The 16,149-nt window shown below is 41.8% G+C and overlaps 1 protein-coding gene across 2 annotated transcripts; it reads right to left on the bottom strand.

Annotated features, from left to right (window-relative positions):
- Positions 1-2,409: 2,409 nt before the first annotated feature.
- On the bottom strand, positions 2,410-15,335 carry rcc1l (RCC1 like). Of its 2 annotated transcripts, XM_064982103.1 has the most exons (13): positions 15,152-15,335; positions 14,916-15,029; positions 13,318-13,607; positions 12,067-12,196; positions 11,467-11,595; positions 9,987-10,053; positions 6,829-6,880; positions 6,459-6,543; positions 5,170-5,351; positions 4,646-4,733; positions 4,013-4,186; positions 3,619-3,704; positions 2,410-3,029 (listed from the first exon to the last, which is right to left on the bottom strand). In XM_064982103.1, the coding sequence occupies exons 3-13, from the start codon at positions 13,597-13,599 to the stop codon at positions 2,952-2,954; spliced, it is 1,353 nt and encodes a 450-aa protein (XP_064838175.1). In that variant the 5' UTR covers positions 13,600-13,607; positions 14,916-15,029; positions 15,152-15,335; the 3' UTR covers positions 2,410-2,951. The 2 variants fall into 2 exon arrangements, with proteins under 2 accessions (XP_064838175.1, XP_064838176.1); XM_064982104.1 differs by lacking the exons at positions 6,459-6,543; positions 6,829-6,880 and having other exon boundaries at positions 14,916-15,335.
- Between the last annotated feature and the right edge of the window lie 814 nt (positions 15,336-16,149).

Here is a 16,149-nt window from a genome sequence, read left to right as displayed (position 1 = left end):
TAGATACATGGGCCCTGTTTTAGTTTGAAACTATTTAGTGTGCAATTCGGTTTGATTAGAGACTGAATAGAATAGGATGCAATACCATTTGTTGCATAAACATTAATTTTCTATTCTTAAATTAAAATCTGCTGATGTGTTTATATGTACTATTTAGTCATGTTGGTCTACCAGAATGTATCCTCTGTTTTTGTCCCCCACACTTTGGTTTTGCAATGACAATCACCCACTAATTAACTTGTCATTTTTACAGATTAAGTGTTTGAGCTGAAATGTAATATTTGCTTCCAAATTAGCTATGCCATACAGTACCAGTCAAGTTGACACATCTACTCATTCCAGTTTTTATTCTGCTATTTTCTACATATAGAATAATACCGAAGACAAACCTATGAAATAACACATGGAATCATTTGCCTTGACAGCTTTGCACACTCCTGGCATTCTCTCAACAAGCTTCATTAGGTAGTCACCTGGAATGCATTTCAATTAACAGGTGTGCCTTGATAAAAGTTCATTTGTGGCTCAAACGCATTAAGAAGGAAAGAACTTCCAATCAGTTCTATTGTGACAAGATACAGAAGCCCTAGTTGGTGAAATGGCAAGCCATATGGCAAGAACAGCTCAAATAAGCAAAGAGAAACAACAGTCCATCATTACCTTAAAACATGAAGGTCAATCAATCTGGGAAAATGTCAAGAACTTTGAAAGTTAAGTGCAGTCGCAAAAACCAAACTATGATGAAACTGGCTCTCGTGAAGACCGCCACAGGAAAGGAAGACCAAGTTACCTCTGCTGTAGAGTTCATTAGAATAACTGCACCTCAGATTGCAGGCTAAATTAACTCTTCAGAGTTCAACAGACACACCTCAACATCAACTGTTCAGAAGAGATTGGGTGAATCAGGCATTCATGGTAAAATTGCTGAAATGAAACCACTATTAAAGGACACTAAGAAGAAGAGACTTGCTTGGCCCAAGAAACACAAGCAATGGACATTAGACCAGTGGAAATCTGTCCTTTGGTCTGAGTCCAAATTTGCGATTTTTGGTTCCAACCGCTGTGTCTTTGTGAGACGCAGAGTAGGTGAACGGATGATCGCCGCATGTGTGATTCCCACCCTGAAGCATGGAGGAGGTGTGATGGTGTGATTTGCTGGTGACACAGATTTATTTAGAATTCAAGGCACACTTAACCAGCATGGTCACAACATTCTGCAGCCATCCCATCTGGTTTGCGCCTAGTGGGATTATCCGTTGTTTTTCAACAGGACAATGACCCAACACACCTATAGGCTGTGTAAGGGCTATTTGACCAAGGAGCGCTGCATCAGATGACCTGGCCTCCACAATCACCTGACCTCAACCCAATTTAGATGGTTTGGAATGAGTAGGACAGCAGAGGGAAGGAAAAGCAGCCAACAAGTGCTCAGCATATGTGGGAACTCCTTCAAGACTGTTGGAAAAGCATTCTAGGTGAAGCTGGAGGAGAGAATGCCAAGTATGTGCAAAACTGCAAATGGTGAAGGGGGGTTACTTACATAAAATATATTTTGATTTAACTTATTTGCTTACTACATGATTCCATGTGTTAATTTAGTTTCTCCACTATTCTACAATGTAAAAATAAACCCTTGAATGAGGCGTGTCCAAACTTTTTGACTGGTACTGTATATATAGCGCAACATTGGATTTCACCCATCATGTCTGAGCTCTATTTGGCCATGCAGTGCACCGCACAAAAGAGATTGCTGTCCTAGATATGATCAACATGACCCTCAACATGACGCTTATACTGATAGTTTAAAGCAAAACTATTGCTGATGGTGAACCTGAACAATCAAAATTTATTGTAAGCCCCATTCAGCAGGTATAGCCAGATAAATTGTCTCCAGTAGCTTACCTTTGTTTCGGTAAAACAGCATTTTCACAACAGCGCAGACAACAATAACCGAGCAAATTACTAAAACCTAATATCACACAAACACATTTAGCATTTGAATGCGCTGCGCAGATAGGGGGAAAAAGGAACAGGCCGCCTACCTCGACCAACGCACGAAGCTGGGCACAATGAGGCCTGTTGACATACTGCCAAATTCTCTAAAACGCCAAATGTGGCTTATGGTGGAGAAATTAACATTACATTATCTGGCAACAGCTCTGGTGGACATTCCTGCAGTCAGCATTCAAATTGCACACTCCCTTAACTTGAGACATCTGTGGCATTGTGTTGTGTGACAAAACTCAACATTTTAGTGGCCTTTTATTGTCCCCAGAACAACGTGCACTTGTAATAATCACGCTGTTTAATCCGCTACTTATAAACCACTCCTGTCAGGTGGATGGATTATCTTGGCAAAGGAGGAATTCTCACTAACAGGGATGTGCACAAAACTTGAGAGAAATACACTTTCTGTGCATATGGACATTTTATTTCAGCTCATGAAACATGTTTATAATTTTGTCAGTGTATTAAAAAAAATCAACAGTGAAGGTAAAATGCCATAAGGACATTTTTCTGGAGGTCTGACAGTCAAGTTTCAGCACTTCTCTGCAGGAAGAAAATGTCTCCACCGCATCAGTTCTGCTCCACTGATCACATCATCAAACAAGGGTGCCCAATGACTAGTGTCAGATCAATAGTGTATGGAGATTAATGGAGTGCTGCAGTGACTGTTGCCTGTGAACCCAGACTCCATGTTGTGCTAGCCAGACACACAGGGAGCAGACTGAAGCGTTCGATGGCGGACACAGTCACCAGATTGCCGGGAACAGAGGATCTCTACCACCCATGGAGGACAGCTGGCTCTGGGGTTCAGGTCTCCATTGGCGGCCTGAGGATGTGAGGCTAACAGGGCGCCTGAACAGGCCCGGATACCCCTCAGTGATAGAGGGGGAGGGTCACAGGGAAGAGAAGGGCTTACTGGCTCTGTCCCTGCCGGCTGGGGACGCTCAGATGACAGACTTGACCAGCGCCACCATGTGGTCCACCCCACACGCTACATCCACCACATGACCTGGCACAGTCACCTGAAACACATTGAAAACAGTACACCATCAAAATATTACCATAAGATGCAGTTATGTAGCATTAAAACATATATGGACTAGATATGCATCCTTTAAAAAGTATGCTAAAAAAGGTCTGATTCACTCCAAAATCAAAGTGGCCTAATATCCAGGTGAGTCTACATCCCATACCATCTGTTGGATAGATCCAGCTAGATGCCTCAATCCCAAATGAATGATAAAGATGAGTACCATCTGAGTTTATGATATTAGACAGTGCCCATCTTTTCCATTTGAATGAGATTCAGGCATATAGCTGGGTCTATGCAACATCATTTAATGTCTGAAAACATTGGACAAACGTTGTTGTAAGCTTAACGGAGTTGCCAATAAAGGATGCATCCAGTTTTCAGCTATACATGTCAATCAAACTAGCCTCCTTTTCCACTGAAAACCAAATGTGGGAACTCCGCTCAGGTGTTTTCTTTTACGCTTGCTACGCTGATACGCCTGTTAATGTTGTAGTGGACTATCACTAAGTCATTTGAATAAATCACAAAATGTCAATGATCAGCAAAAAATGTGAAAAGTAATCTAAGTCTTGTCTCACCCGCCATGGGAAGTACTGGTCCTCTTTCTTTCCAATACCAAGACAACCTCTCACATTCTTCCCCCAAACAAAGAGCTCCCCACGATCTGGAACAGCAAGCAATAGGTAGACATTCTACATATTTCATATTATTATTTCATCCAATGGCTTGAAAAAGGAATAGGTTAATAAAATGCTAACAATATGTAAATATGAATGCTTCCATGTACTTTTATCATCCACTGAATGGTATAACACCACATTACTAGTTCTTGGGTAAGTCCTACTTCCCGCATGACAACATATTCATCTTAAACTGTGACATTGTGAGTTTGTGACTCTAAAGATGTATTGTTGTTTTTTAGTCCAACATAACAACATCATTCCACATACTGAAAACCGTGACTTAACCCACCTGTGACAGCAGCAAAATGGTTCAGTCCACAGTGGATGCGGCTCACGGTCACCGCAGGATTAAACTCTGAGCGGCCGAACAGTGTAGGAGGGACCAGCTCAGGGGTTTGGGATTCAGAGAGATTAGGGCCCTTTCCAAGAATGCCGTAGCCCCATACAAACACCTCCCCTCTCTCTGTAAAGACAAACACGCCTTTACTGACACACTACATATTATTTATTGAAAGGATATGATAAACAAGTCTATTGAATGGGAAGCTATGCTATACAGTCCAGCAATGTTAGTTTTGTTTTAATGGTGGTGGTTCATGTGATCTTCTATTATTTTACTGCCAAGGTTAATTTTGGCAGCCACCCTCCAATATTCACAAATCTGAAAGGACTCAATCATTTTTAGCAATATGGTGATGCCTAACCTTCCTATAGTGTAATTGGAGCTTCCACCCTATTTCTTTCACATTCTCGGATTGGTAAATATCCGAGTTAGCAACGAGCACTTGGCAGGCACACGGCCCTCCAAAGTGATCCTGGTGGCACGCCCACTTTTAGATGCAAATCAACCTGCTAGAGATGGAAGAGGTAGGAACAATGGAAGTGGCGAGAGGCCGAAATGTAACAGGGCCCCGGTACTCACCGTTCAGAATGGCCACCTGTGTGCCTCCACAGGCCACCTGGGTCACTTTGCCGACCCCTTCAAAAGGAAGGAGTCGAGGGGAGTTAATCTGAGGAGAGGGAGAACATAAAGTCAGTAGCTGGACAAAAGGTCACGCATTGAAATAGAACACATAGTGGTACCTATAGTTTAGCCTGGTAGAACCAGCCTGAACACTACATTCACCTTTCTAGTTCACAATTCAGTCTAGCATTCCTGCTCATTGAAACTATTTGAGCGGTATTATTCAAAACTATCTTCAGCAATTGGATTCCCTTCAACCAATCAGAAGATGGCTTAATTCAAAGCACAGCCATTTTCTCTTATTTGCAAACACCCATCTATTGGGGAAAGTCCAGACTGATACATGAAGTGAAATAGAACAGTCAATGGAGCTGGTTCCACCAGGCTAACATATACTGTAGTGTAGCCTTGTGAGAAGCAAGAGTCACAAAATTTGGCAAACTTGATTTGAGATTGTGATGGGCACGACGTTGGCTCCTCACCTGGGTGGCCTCAGTGACCGAGGAGAGTTGGAGGTACTCAGAGTTGCCCCAGCCATAGAGCTGGCCGTCCTGAGACACGGCCATGCTGCAGTCTCCGTAGGTGGTCACCTGCTGCACTCTCACACCAGCCAGGTCCCCTCCTACAGCCACCGGCCTGGCACACATGTTGTGGTGGCCCAGACCTGAAATGTTTTGTTGGAAGCTGTCTTTAGAAAACAGTTGAGTGTGTGAGAGACTATGCATGTGTGTAACTATGCATGTGTCTTAATGAAACAATTATGCTCTTTATGCACTAATAGACTTGAGCCCGTGTCCACAAAGCTTCTCAGAAAAGGTCCTAGGAATCCTGTTTTAAATTTCCAGCTCAGAGTAGGTTTTAGGATGATTTTAAGACACTCAGACAAACTGAGTTTCTCAGTTGGTAATTAGAACAGTTTGAGGTACCGCAAAAGAAAAATGGTGATGACGCTCATTGACATTGTTGTAAATGATGGGGGATAACCAATCCCGACGAGGCATTGCCTGCTGTGAACTCTATTCCATGCTTCAGACAAAAAAGGTGAATGTGACTATACAAATGTTGCAATGCTAAAACATTTTATATAATTTTAACCTGACAATTATTTTGCCTACTCTTAATTCTTTCCTAATATGTTGGCATATAACCTTTTTTTAACCAATTCCAATGGTTGTTAAAAAATTGTTTATTATATCAACACTCATCACACCCATTTAATAACTCTATCGCTTTGGCACAGCAGGCATGAAGTCCCTTGCCAATGTTTCATAAAATGGTTGAAAGGTCTATAATTTTCCTCGAACACAATCCAAGTTAACATTTACATTTTACATTTAAGTCATTTAGCAGACGCTCTTATGAAGCCCTTGATGCCTTCAATCGCCCAATTTACAGCCAAATCCAATTTAAGATATATTTTTAACAATATGATATTGCCCTCTGAAGGGATAACTTGAAATAACATGCATGTTAATTAAATAATAAAAATAAATAATAAAAATATTTGTTAGCCTAGTGCAGGGGTACCCAAGCACTATTTGAGAAGGTCCGGTCACACAAATTTCCTAGGTGGCATAGGTCCAGATTGATATTGTAATTTATTGGCAAAGTAACAAACCCCATCTCGCAACCCCAAACTGTTCACACCCCTCTTGTTGGAGGTGAGAGAATGTTGCAGTTTTAAAGCCAATTTCCCACAATTCTACCCATTTTGCATGGGATAGAGAAATGTTTTGCTGTTTTAAAGCTAATGGGCTAAGGGGCTTCTAACCTGTCTGTCCGTCTGCCCCCCAGCCACAGGCATATACCTGGCCCGTCTCAGTCAGGAACAGACTGTGGTCCTGCCCACACACCACCTACAGGAAAGCATGGCATCCACAGGGTTCAGTCACATATAACATCTGCACACAACATATTTTCACTCTGGGTTGCAGTTTCCCTATTCCGCACACAACATATTTTCACTCTGGGGTGCAGTTTCCCCTATGTTCAGATGTAGGATCAAGCTTTCCCTCCCCCCACCCTATTATTAGTTGATTTACCAAGGTGAGTCATGTAGAACACATTTTCCTTTAAAATAATGACCAAGGTGGAGCAATAATGGCTGAGGTGTCTTTCTGTCCCCATTACACAGAACACACCTGAGTCACTGGGCTGTCAAAGCCTTCCATCTTGTGAATGATGTGACTGGCACTGCAACGGAGATAGATTATATATATTACATAGACAGATAGTCAGACCATTGAACTTTAGTCACATTTTGCTGGCCTAAAATGTAACAGAAAAAGGGATTGTTTTCCTCCAGATCTACACAACCTACTCCACATTTTCAAAGTGAAAGAAAATGATTAGAACATTTCCCCCCCCCCCAAAAAAAACCCCACTGAAATATCATAATTGGATAAGTCTCAACCCCAGAGTTAATACCGGTGGAAGATCCTTTGGCAGCCATTACAGCTGTGAATCATTTTCATTAAGATTTTCTACCAACTTCGCACAACTCTTAGGGCAACATACACAGTTGAAGTCGGAAGTTTGCATACACCTTAGCCAAATACATTTAAACTCAGTTTTTCACAATTCCTGACATTTAATTCTAGTAAAATTTCCCTGTCTTAGGTCAGTTAGAATCACCACATTATTTTAAGAATGTGAAATGTCAGAATAATAGCAGAGAATGATTTATTTCAGCTTTTATTTCTTTCATCACATTCCCAGTGGGTCAGAAGTTAACATACACTCAATTAGTATTTGTTAGCATTGCCTTTAAATTGTTTAACTTGGGTCAAACGTTTATAATAGCCTTCCTCAAGCTTCCCACAATACGTTAGGAGGAATGGGCCAAAATTCACCCGACAGAGCTGGTGTAACTGAGTCAGGTTGGTTGGCTCCTAGCACGCACACACTTTTTCACTTCTGCCCACACATTTTATATAGAATTGAGGTCAGGGCTTTGTGATGGCCACTCCAATATCTTGACTTTGTTGTCTTTAAGTCATTTCCCCACAACTTTGGAAGTATGCTTGGGGTCATTGTCCATTTGGAAGACCCATTTGCGACCAAGCTTTAACTTCCTGATGTCTTGAGATGTTGCTTCAATATATCCATATAATTTTCCCTCATGATGTCATCTATTTTTTGAAGTGCACCAGTCCCCCCTGCAGCAAAGCACCCCAACAACATGATGCTGCCGCACCCGTGCATCACGGTTGGGATGGTGTTCTTCGGCATGCAAGCGTTCCCAGTTTTCCTCCAAACATATCGCTGGTCATTATGGCCTAACAGTGCTATTTTTGTTTCATCAAACCAGAAGACATTTCTCCAAAAAGTACAATCTTTGTCCCCATGTGCAAACCGTAGTCTGGCTTTTTTTTATGGCTGTTTTGGAGCAGTGGTTTCTTCCTTGCTGAGCGGCCTTTCAGCTAATGTCGATACAAGACTCGTTTTACAGTGCATATAGATACTTTTGTACCCGTTTCCTCCAGCATCTTCACAAGGTCCTTTGCTGTTGTTCTGGGATTGATTTGCACTTTTTGCACCAAAGTACATTCATCTCTAGGAGACAGAATTGCGTCTCCTTCCTGAGCGGTATGACGGCTGCTTGGTCCCATTGTGTTAATACTGGCATACTATTGTTTGTACAGATGAACGTGGTACCTTCAGGCATTTGGAAATTGCTCCCAAGGATGAACTAGACCAGAAAAAAAAAAATGTTTTTTTTTCCCTGAGGTCTTGGCTGATTTCTTTTGATTTTCCCATGATGTCAAGCAATGAGGCACTGAGTTTGAAGGTAGACCTTGAAATACATCCACAGGTACACCTCCAGTTAGCCTATCAGAAGCTTCTAAAGCCATGACATCATTTTCTGGAATTTTCCAAGCTGTTTAAAGGCACAGTCAACTCAGTGTATGTAAACTTCTGACCCACTGGAATTGTGACACAGGTAATTAAGTTAAATAATCTGTCAACAATTTTACAACAAAAGTACTTGTGTCATGCACAAAGTAGATGTCCTAAACACCTTACCGAAACTATAGTTTGTTAACAAGAAATGTGTGGAGTGGTTGAAAAACAAGTTTTAATGACTCCAACCTAAGTGTATGTAAACTTCCCACTTCAAATGTATCCATCGTTTTTGTCAAAATTGCTCAGGCTCAGTAAATTTGGCTTGAGATCAATAATGGACAGCAATATTTAAACCTTGTCTCAGATTTTCTAAGTAGATTTAAGCCAGGACTGAGACTAGACCACTCAATGAACACGCAACATCTCTTGAAAAGCCATTCGGATGTGTCTGTTGCATAAAACATTGTGTAACTGTCCCGCAAAAAAATAAAACCCTATCCTAGGTTTTCAGAAGACTGAGGTGGGGTTTCCTTTAACTTTTTACCTGTGCTTTGCTCCTTTCATATTTATTTTGATCCTAACAAACTCCCCAGTCCCTGCCGGTGACAAGCATACCCATACCATGATGCTGCCACCACAATACTTGAAAATTACAAACATTGCATTCACTCCATAGTACTATGACAAAGTGAAAAGAAAGAAGCCTGTTTTAAAAAAATCCACTACAAACGATCCTTTCTGTTTGTAAGAAAGTTAAGTAATACTGCAAGACAAATAAATGTACTTTTAGGCCCACATTTTAAACTACAGGGTTGGGTGAATTCCAAAACAACAGAGTGAAACCCTCTGTATTTTCAAATATTTTGGAGACAGCATCAAGTTATGGGTATGTTTGTCATCAGCAGGGACTTGGGGGGGGAGAAGTCATCAATCAATTACTCAAGGAGCCCAGTCTGTCCAGAAAAGGTCCCCTCTGCCCACTCCCTGTCAGCCTCTCCTCTGCTCACTCTTAGTAGGCCTCTAAAGACCGGGGGCCATATGTATCAGAGTAGGCATGCCGATCTAGAATCAGCCCCCCCCCCCCAGTCCCTATAATCTTAATAATTGTGATCAAAAGGTTAAACTGATCCTAAATCAGCACTGTAACTCTGATACATACGACCCCTGAACACACATTTATAATAGGATTGTTGTTCAACCTGATCACTTCGGCAGTCATTGGACAGAAAAGCACAATCAAATTCCTGGAGAGTGAATACATTTCCAGCCTGCATTGATTTGACACTATGAGTCATCACTAGTATGACTCAACATACACCCGGTTGTGTTGCATGACAACGGCAGAGGTAGACTTTTCTTTGCATTTTGAGCATAGTTTCAGCCTGATCAACTGCGTCAGTAATAAGGTAATATGTTGAGAAAACAATTCATAGCGGTGTGTGTGGTGTCATACCTGTAGACTTCATCTTCAACCATCTTCCTCCCACACTGGCCATAGGCATTGTTTCCCAGACTGAACACTTTGAAAGAGAGAATGAGGGAAAGGAGAGAGACACACACAAAACATGTGGGAGGACGATCCAGGGGTATGATTAGATTAACAACATTGTTAACAATGTGGAAAATGGAGCTGTGTCTATAAAATGAACAGTAACACTTTATTTTGAAGTACAAAAATTACCAGGTATTTCCTTATTAAGTACATTGTAAAAATGTAATTAACACAGTAGTAAACTATAAATTACATGTTTGTTTATTTGGGATTAAATTAAACAAGAATAACCGGTCACCAGGTAGTTACCAATTGTTACATTCTTTTAGATAAGTACCTCAAAGTACAGATTGTTACCACATCACTTCCAAGTAAATTCCAGGGAAATACCAGCGGAAAGAGTACCGTATAATAAAGTGCCGTCAAATGAACAATCGTTACGCAACTATGACGCCCTCTTCGACAATCATCAGCTCAAATGTATTTCTGCAAGGTGCATATGCAAAGGTCAGGATTCAAATTACACATCTACTAAAAATAGTAGGAAGGTTTAACATCAATATTTTCAACATGTAAGGGACCACATACTGATATCTTAACCCTACGGAGTTGACCTGCTCAGTTATGGGAGTGCCCTGGCTTGCATCCATGTGTAGTATTTGTATTTATTATGGATCCCCATTAGCTGCTGCCTGGGGTCCAGCAGAATTAAGGCAGTTAAACAATTTTAAAAACACTACAATACATTCACTACAGAATTCACACTAAGTGTGTATGCCCTCAGGCTCATATTTCTCAACCACATATTTACAACACAAAATCCATGTGTGTGTCATATGTTATCATGCGTATGTGTCTGTGCCCATGTTTGTGTTACTTCACAGTCCCCGCTGTTCCATAAGGTGTATTTTTACCTGCTTTTTAAATCTGAGTCTACTGCTTGCATCAGTTACCTGATGTGGAATAGAGTTCCATTTAGAAGGTTAAGGGCTTGTTCATTGGCACAACGGTATGGGAATGTCTTTAGGGTGTGAACCCATCAGACCTCTAATTCCCAGATCAATTCCCCCCTATTTTCCCTAGTTTGTGTGTGATATTTTTCTCAAAGCACACACAGTGAGCAAAATAGCCCTAAACAGACAGGAAGGCATATTATCCAAGGTAAAAATTATCTCAGAATCTTGAGCTAGCTATTTTACTTGATTTCCATTGCATTTCCTTACAAGTATGTGAATGTCTGTCACGAGAGCTTATCCAAGACAGGTTTCACACCTTCATGCTCTTAGACTTAAATAAGAGACCCCTTCTCAGGGATATCATAAAAGGAAGGTGTGACACAAATCACATTGCTCACAGTACTGGGAGTTATATGGGAATTTTCATAACAGCTCTGTGTCGTTTTACATGAGAACAAAACGTCACCCTCTATGTTGCCTCTTACCTCCCTCTGAGTCGGTGAGCACCAGGGAGTGGGCACGGCCACATGCCACCTGCACCACCCTGGTCTGCTGGGGCCTGGCCAGGGGGAGAGGCACCGGAGAGGGCTCCAGCACATAGTCATAGCTCTTATCTAGAGAGGGAACACTAGGTGATTATGAACATCACTGGGATGGTCTGACACTAGCCTGGTCGCAGATCTGTTTGTGCTCTTGCAAACTCCATTGCTGTCTTTGTCAAGCCTTGGCAACAGAGCAGAAACAGACTGGCACCCAGACTAGTCTGGCACATGCTCGATCACAGGCATCAGCTCAGGGCAGGCGCTGCACAAATTCATCTGAATATTGGATGGCTAAAGCAGTTGATGGGAATATAAAATCCCATTTCATATACACTAAAGATTGGTGAAAGTGTGCAGCAATTGAGTTAAACAATCTTTTTGGGACAGGCAGTTGTACTCAACTCATTAGTTAAGTTATATTCTTCATCAATCAATTGGTCATTAATTGAAAGTGCAAGATCCCAGATCGTGTGAAGAAAAAAAGAAAGGAGAGAGTGCTCGTCATGGAGGATGGGGGAGCGATAGAATGAATGAGTGTCTTACAGCGGTCTTGTTGGGTGCGTTGGAAGCCCAGCTGTGAGTCTCTGTTGAGGCCCATGCCCCACACCTTGGTGAGGTCCTTGGTGGAAGAGGAGAGGAGGGTAAAGCCGTACCCACAGGCTGCAGAGGAGATCTGAGGAGAGAGACCAGCTCGGGAGTTAGTCACTCACTGCCAAGTACAGCACTTGTGTATTCAACAGGTCGCATATCATTTTAAAAACGGCATGCATGGCAAATATGCGTACCTAAAAAACATGAGCTGGCGCACACCCAGAATAATAGTTTGTGTGGAGGTGCTGATTAACAGCAAATAAACTATAAAAATAAAGAGAGTCACACACTCCATGAATATTCTCCCAGCAATTTAATGGGTATTTACCAACATTTCGGCATCACAGTACCTTTCTCAGGGTCTGCGGACCTGCCATGGATACAGTTGCATTTCACAGTGAGCGAAGACATAGGAGGCCAAAACTAAGTGCTGTCAAGTAGTAGTGGGTAGGCAGGTCACCCACCCTGGTCCTTGAGACCTGGGAGTGCAAGGCTTTTGCTCCAGCCCAGTACTTACACACTTAATTTAGCTAATCAACTGCTCATCAAATCAAATGTTATTTGTCACATGCGCCGAATACAACCTTACCGTGAAATGCTTACTTACAAGCCCTTAACCAACAATACAGTTCAAGAAATAGAGTAAAGAAAATATTGACTAAATAAACTAAAGTAAAAAAAAAAAAAAAAAAGTAACAATAAAATAAGAATAACAAAGCTATGTACAGGGAGGGGGTAGTGGTACCGAGTCAATGTGAGGGGGTACAGGTTAGTCGAGGTCATTTGTACATGAACTGTAGGTAAGGGTAAAGTGACTATGCATAGATAATAAACAGCGAGTAGCAGCAGTGTAAAAACTGTGGTTTGGGGGGGGTCAATGTAAATATAGTCTGGGTGGCCATTTGATTAATTGTTCAGCAGTCAAAAAGACCTTCATTAGCGGAAATCGGTCTTGTTTTCAGTAGACACCAAACAAGAGAATAACGCTATGAAACAGAAGTAGCCAACTACCTTGTCTGAACTTGTCCAATAAGAACCCATATTTTCGTTTTCAGTTGCATAACGTCATGTCCCAGCCCTACCAAACAAACACGGCCTAGCTGTGTAGACCAACTAGTATTGAACAAAAAAAAGTTGTCAGAAATTGTATAGAAACATGTATATTGTGTCAGTTAAGTGTTTCTGTGGTTAAACAGACATTACCTGCTGCTCTGTCTCCAGACGGTAAGGAGTGAGCTGGTATTTCCTAGGCTTTTTCCTGCCACTATCTGGAACCACAAAGCTGGGGATGCCGAGGGCTCCAGTGTAGCTAAACCCCCATACAAACACCTTGTGGTTGGGCTTTCTCTGCTTCCCAACATACTGAAACACTGGACCCTCATCCTTTTGCTCCCGAGACCTGCGGTCACTGGTGTGGGTCGCATATCCCCGAGCTCCGAGTGCTAACCTGTGTTGGGTACACAATCGAAGGCACGCCAATGACATCTCCACCCCTGAGAAATCATGAAACAGAAAACATCATGAGCTAGATATTAGGTTGTCATTGGCAGTTTGACAGAGAGGACTGAAAGAGGCTTGGTTAGAGTCAGTCAGAGTTGTGTAACGTCCTTTATCTAGTCACACATCACATCAAAGTGGCACTTTAGCTAGCTATTGATAAGCTCTCAAATCCCTACATACAGAGAAGGGTTTTTCAGCAGTTGCCACCATTTTTCAAGGAAAGTACAGTAGCTGGTTGATTCATTTGTCGCTAGAAGTCTCTAAATGACTTAATAGTGGCATAACGTTAATTTGTACATGCACATTAAGAAATAATATTTTTATTTTTGCATATACCACAGATAGAACAATGAGACAGATATTTCACTGGAAGTATAAATGTGAAGCATTTATGATAGTGAAAGGAAGCCCAGTGGCTGGCAGTGGAAGAAGGAAGGAGATGGATTTTGGCCAACATTCTGCAAATGTTGTAATCAAGGGAACATTTGATCTCAATAGAGTTCTGGTACCAAAACTGCAATCTGTTACGAACAGAGTGGACAAAGTGTTGTAGACTTCACCCTTTGCCAAAGTTTAAAAAAAACTGAGCTATTGCACATGCACACCTCAAAGTAGGCGTTCCCTAACGGAAATATGCAAATACACGTTAGAACGCACCAATAGGATCTTGCTAGCTCGTGTTTGCTCTGCCCACGTTACTTGTTCTGCCGACTGACTAATTTGTTCCTATTGGAAACGACAGGATGTGGTATATTTTAGATACAAAACTCTTTGCTTATGCTCTCCCTCAGTCTCTCAATCAATGAGAAATTATCCAAAGCAAAACGTAAAATAATGTTTGAAGGAGAACAAAAAGGAACAGATTAAATATTTAAACAGCACAGAAAAACGCAGTAAAGTACATAATATTTTCTAAAAAAGTACGTTTTTACCGATTTAATACATTCACTTCAGGCGCTGCAGCAGCAGGGAGAGGAGGCTAGAGCAGAAAGGCGTCGGGGAGAGGGCGCAAGTGATGGGTGCACACATGCAGCAGCCTGCCGGCCGAGCGGGAGCAGTCTGCCCAGCAGAACAGCTGTGCTCAGCCATGCAGGGACACACAAACAGGGAAGTCGCTAAGCAACACTTTTTTCAGCGGTTAAATTTTTCCCACATTAGGCTCCATGTGAAATACAATTCCAATGCTGTGTTTTAACGTTTCGAAAAAGGCAATCGCTTTCAACCCGAGTTTCTAAACATGTGCTGATATGCCTCTTCCATATCAGCAAGAAATTATATTTCAAATGAAAATATACACTTACTGTAGCAGTTTTGCTCAGATCCACCAGCAGTGTGTGCCTCCAGTTGATGAACCAGCTAACGTTACACTTCTCCCCCAGTTATGCTTACAGGTGTTCCGCAAGCGATGTGTGTTACTGTTGAGAGCAAGCGTCGGGGCTCATAACAAAATATCCCCGTTCAGAAGATACTATCTTCAATCGGCGCTAAAGCAGTTCGTGTCTATGAATGGGGTAGCTACTTATCGGAATGGTCTTACCTGTTATGGTTATGTGTAATATTCACGAAACGAGCTTCAATGTGACACCCACATACTGATTTCATCTTCGTAATATTCATAGCTACATTATTTTGGGTGGCATAGGTTGTGGTTTTATTCAATGCAATTTATTCTGACAGGCGTGTTACCGCAGAGGCAACCATGAGTCATCTCTAACTGCACTTTCAACTTTGAACCGGTTCAAAAAGGAAACAACTGGGCCAAATCCCTAACAAAGCAGGTGACTGTACGCCACCTGCAGGGCTGGAGTGTAAATTCTGAATCCCAGTTTAATAATACCTGAGCAACTTTAAATGTTTTATGAATCATCCAGACTGTCCCACGCCCATTCGCAATAATACGTTTTTTGGGGGATCCTCCATTTCGCATGATTTGAATTTATTTGGTAGTTGCTAATTGATATGGTTGTGCTTACTGTAGCTAAAGTTGCTAATTAGCTAAGGGTCTAAAGTTGTTCCCAACTTTTTTTTTTTTTAAATTTAACCTTCATTTAACTAGGCAAGTCAGTTAAGAACAAATTCTCATTTACAATGACGGCCTACCCCGGCCTAACCCGGACGATGCTGGGCCAATTGTGTGGCGCCTTATGGTACTCCCTATCGCAATACAGACTAGTATCAAACCCAGGTCTGTAGTGATGCCTCTAGCACTGCAATGCAGTGCCTTAGACCGCTGTGCCACTCACAACATGCAACCTTTAGGTTGCTCGTCGTTTGCATCATAGGTTAGAGTTAGCATAAGGGTTCAACATGCAAGAATTTCAAAGATTTTACTGAGATACAATTCACATAAGGACATCAGTCAATTGAAATAAATTCATGAGGACCTAATCTATGGATTTCACATGACTGGGCAGTGGCGCAGCCATGTGTGGGCATAGGCCCAACCACTTGGGAGCCAGGCCCAGCCAATCAGAAGGAATTTTTCCCCACAAAAGGGCTTTATTACAGACAGAAATACCCTTTAGTTTTGTCAGC

This window comes from Oncorhynchus masou, chromosome 12, assembly GCF_036934945.1.
Source record: "Oncorhynchus masou masou isolate Uvic2021 chromosome 12, UVic_Omas_1.1, whole genome shotgun sequence".
Taxonomy (NCBI): domain Eukaryota; kingdom Metazoa; phylum Chordata; class Actinopteri; order Salmoniformes; family Salmonidae; genus Oncorhynchus; species Oncorhynchus masou.
Note: the sequence above shows the minus strand (reverse complement) of the source record. Positions and strands in the feature narration are given on the sequence as shown.

Coding starts and splice junctions, on each gene's coding strand:
- rcc1l (XM_064982103.1), bottom strand. CDS start 13,599: ATGTCATTGGCGTGCCTTCGATTGTGTACCCAACACAGGTTAGCACTC. Junction 11,596..12,066: donor ACGCACCCAACAAGACCGCT/GTAAGACACTCA, acceptor TTCCCTCTCTAG/ATAAGAGCTATGACTATGTG. Junction 3,705..4,012: donor CCATTTTGCTGCTGTCACAG/GTGGGTTAAGTC, acceptor TTGCTGTTCCAG/ATCGTGGGGAGCTCTTTGTT.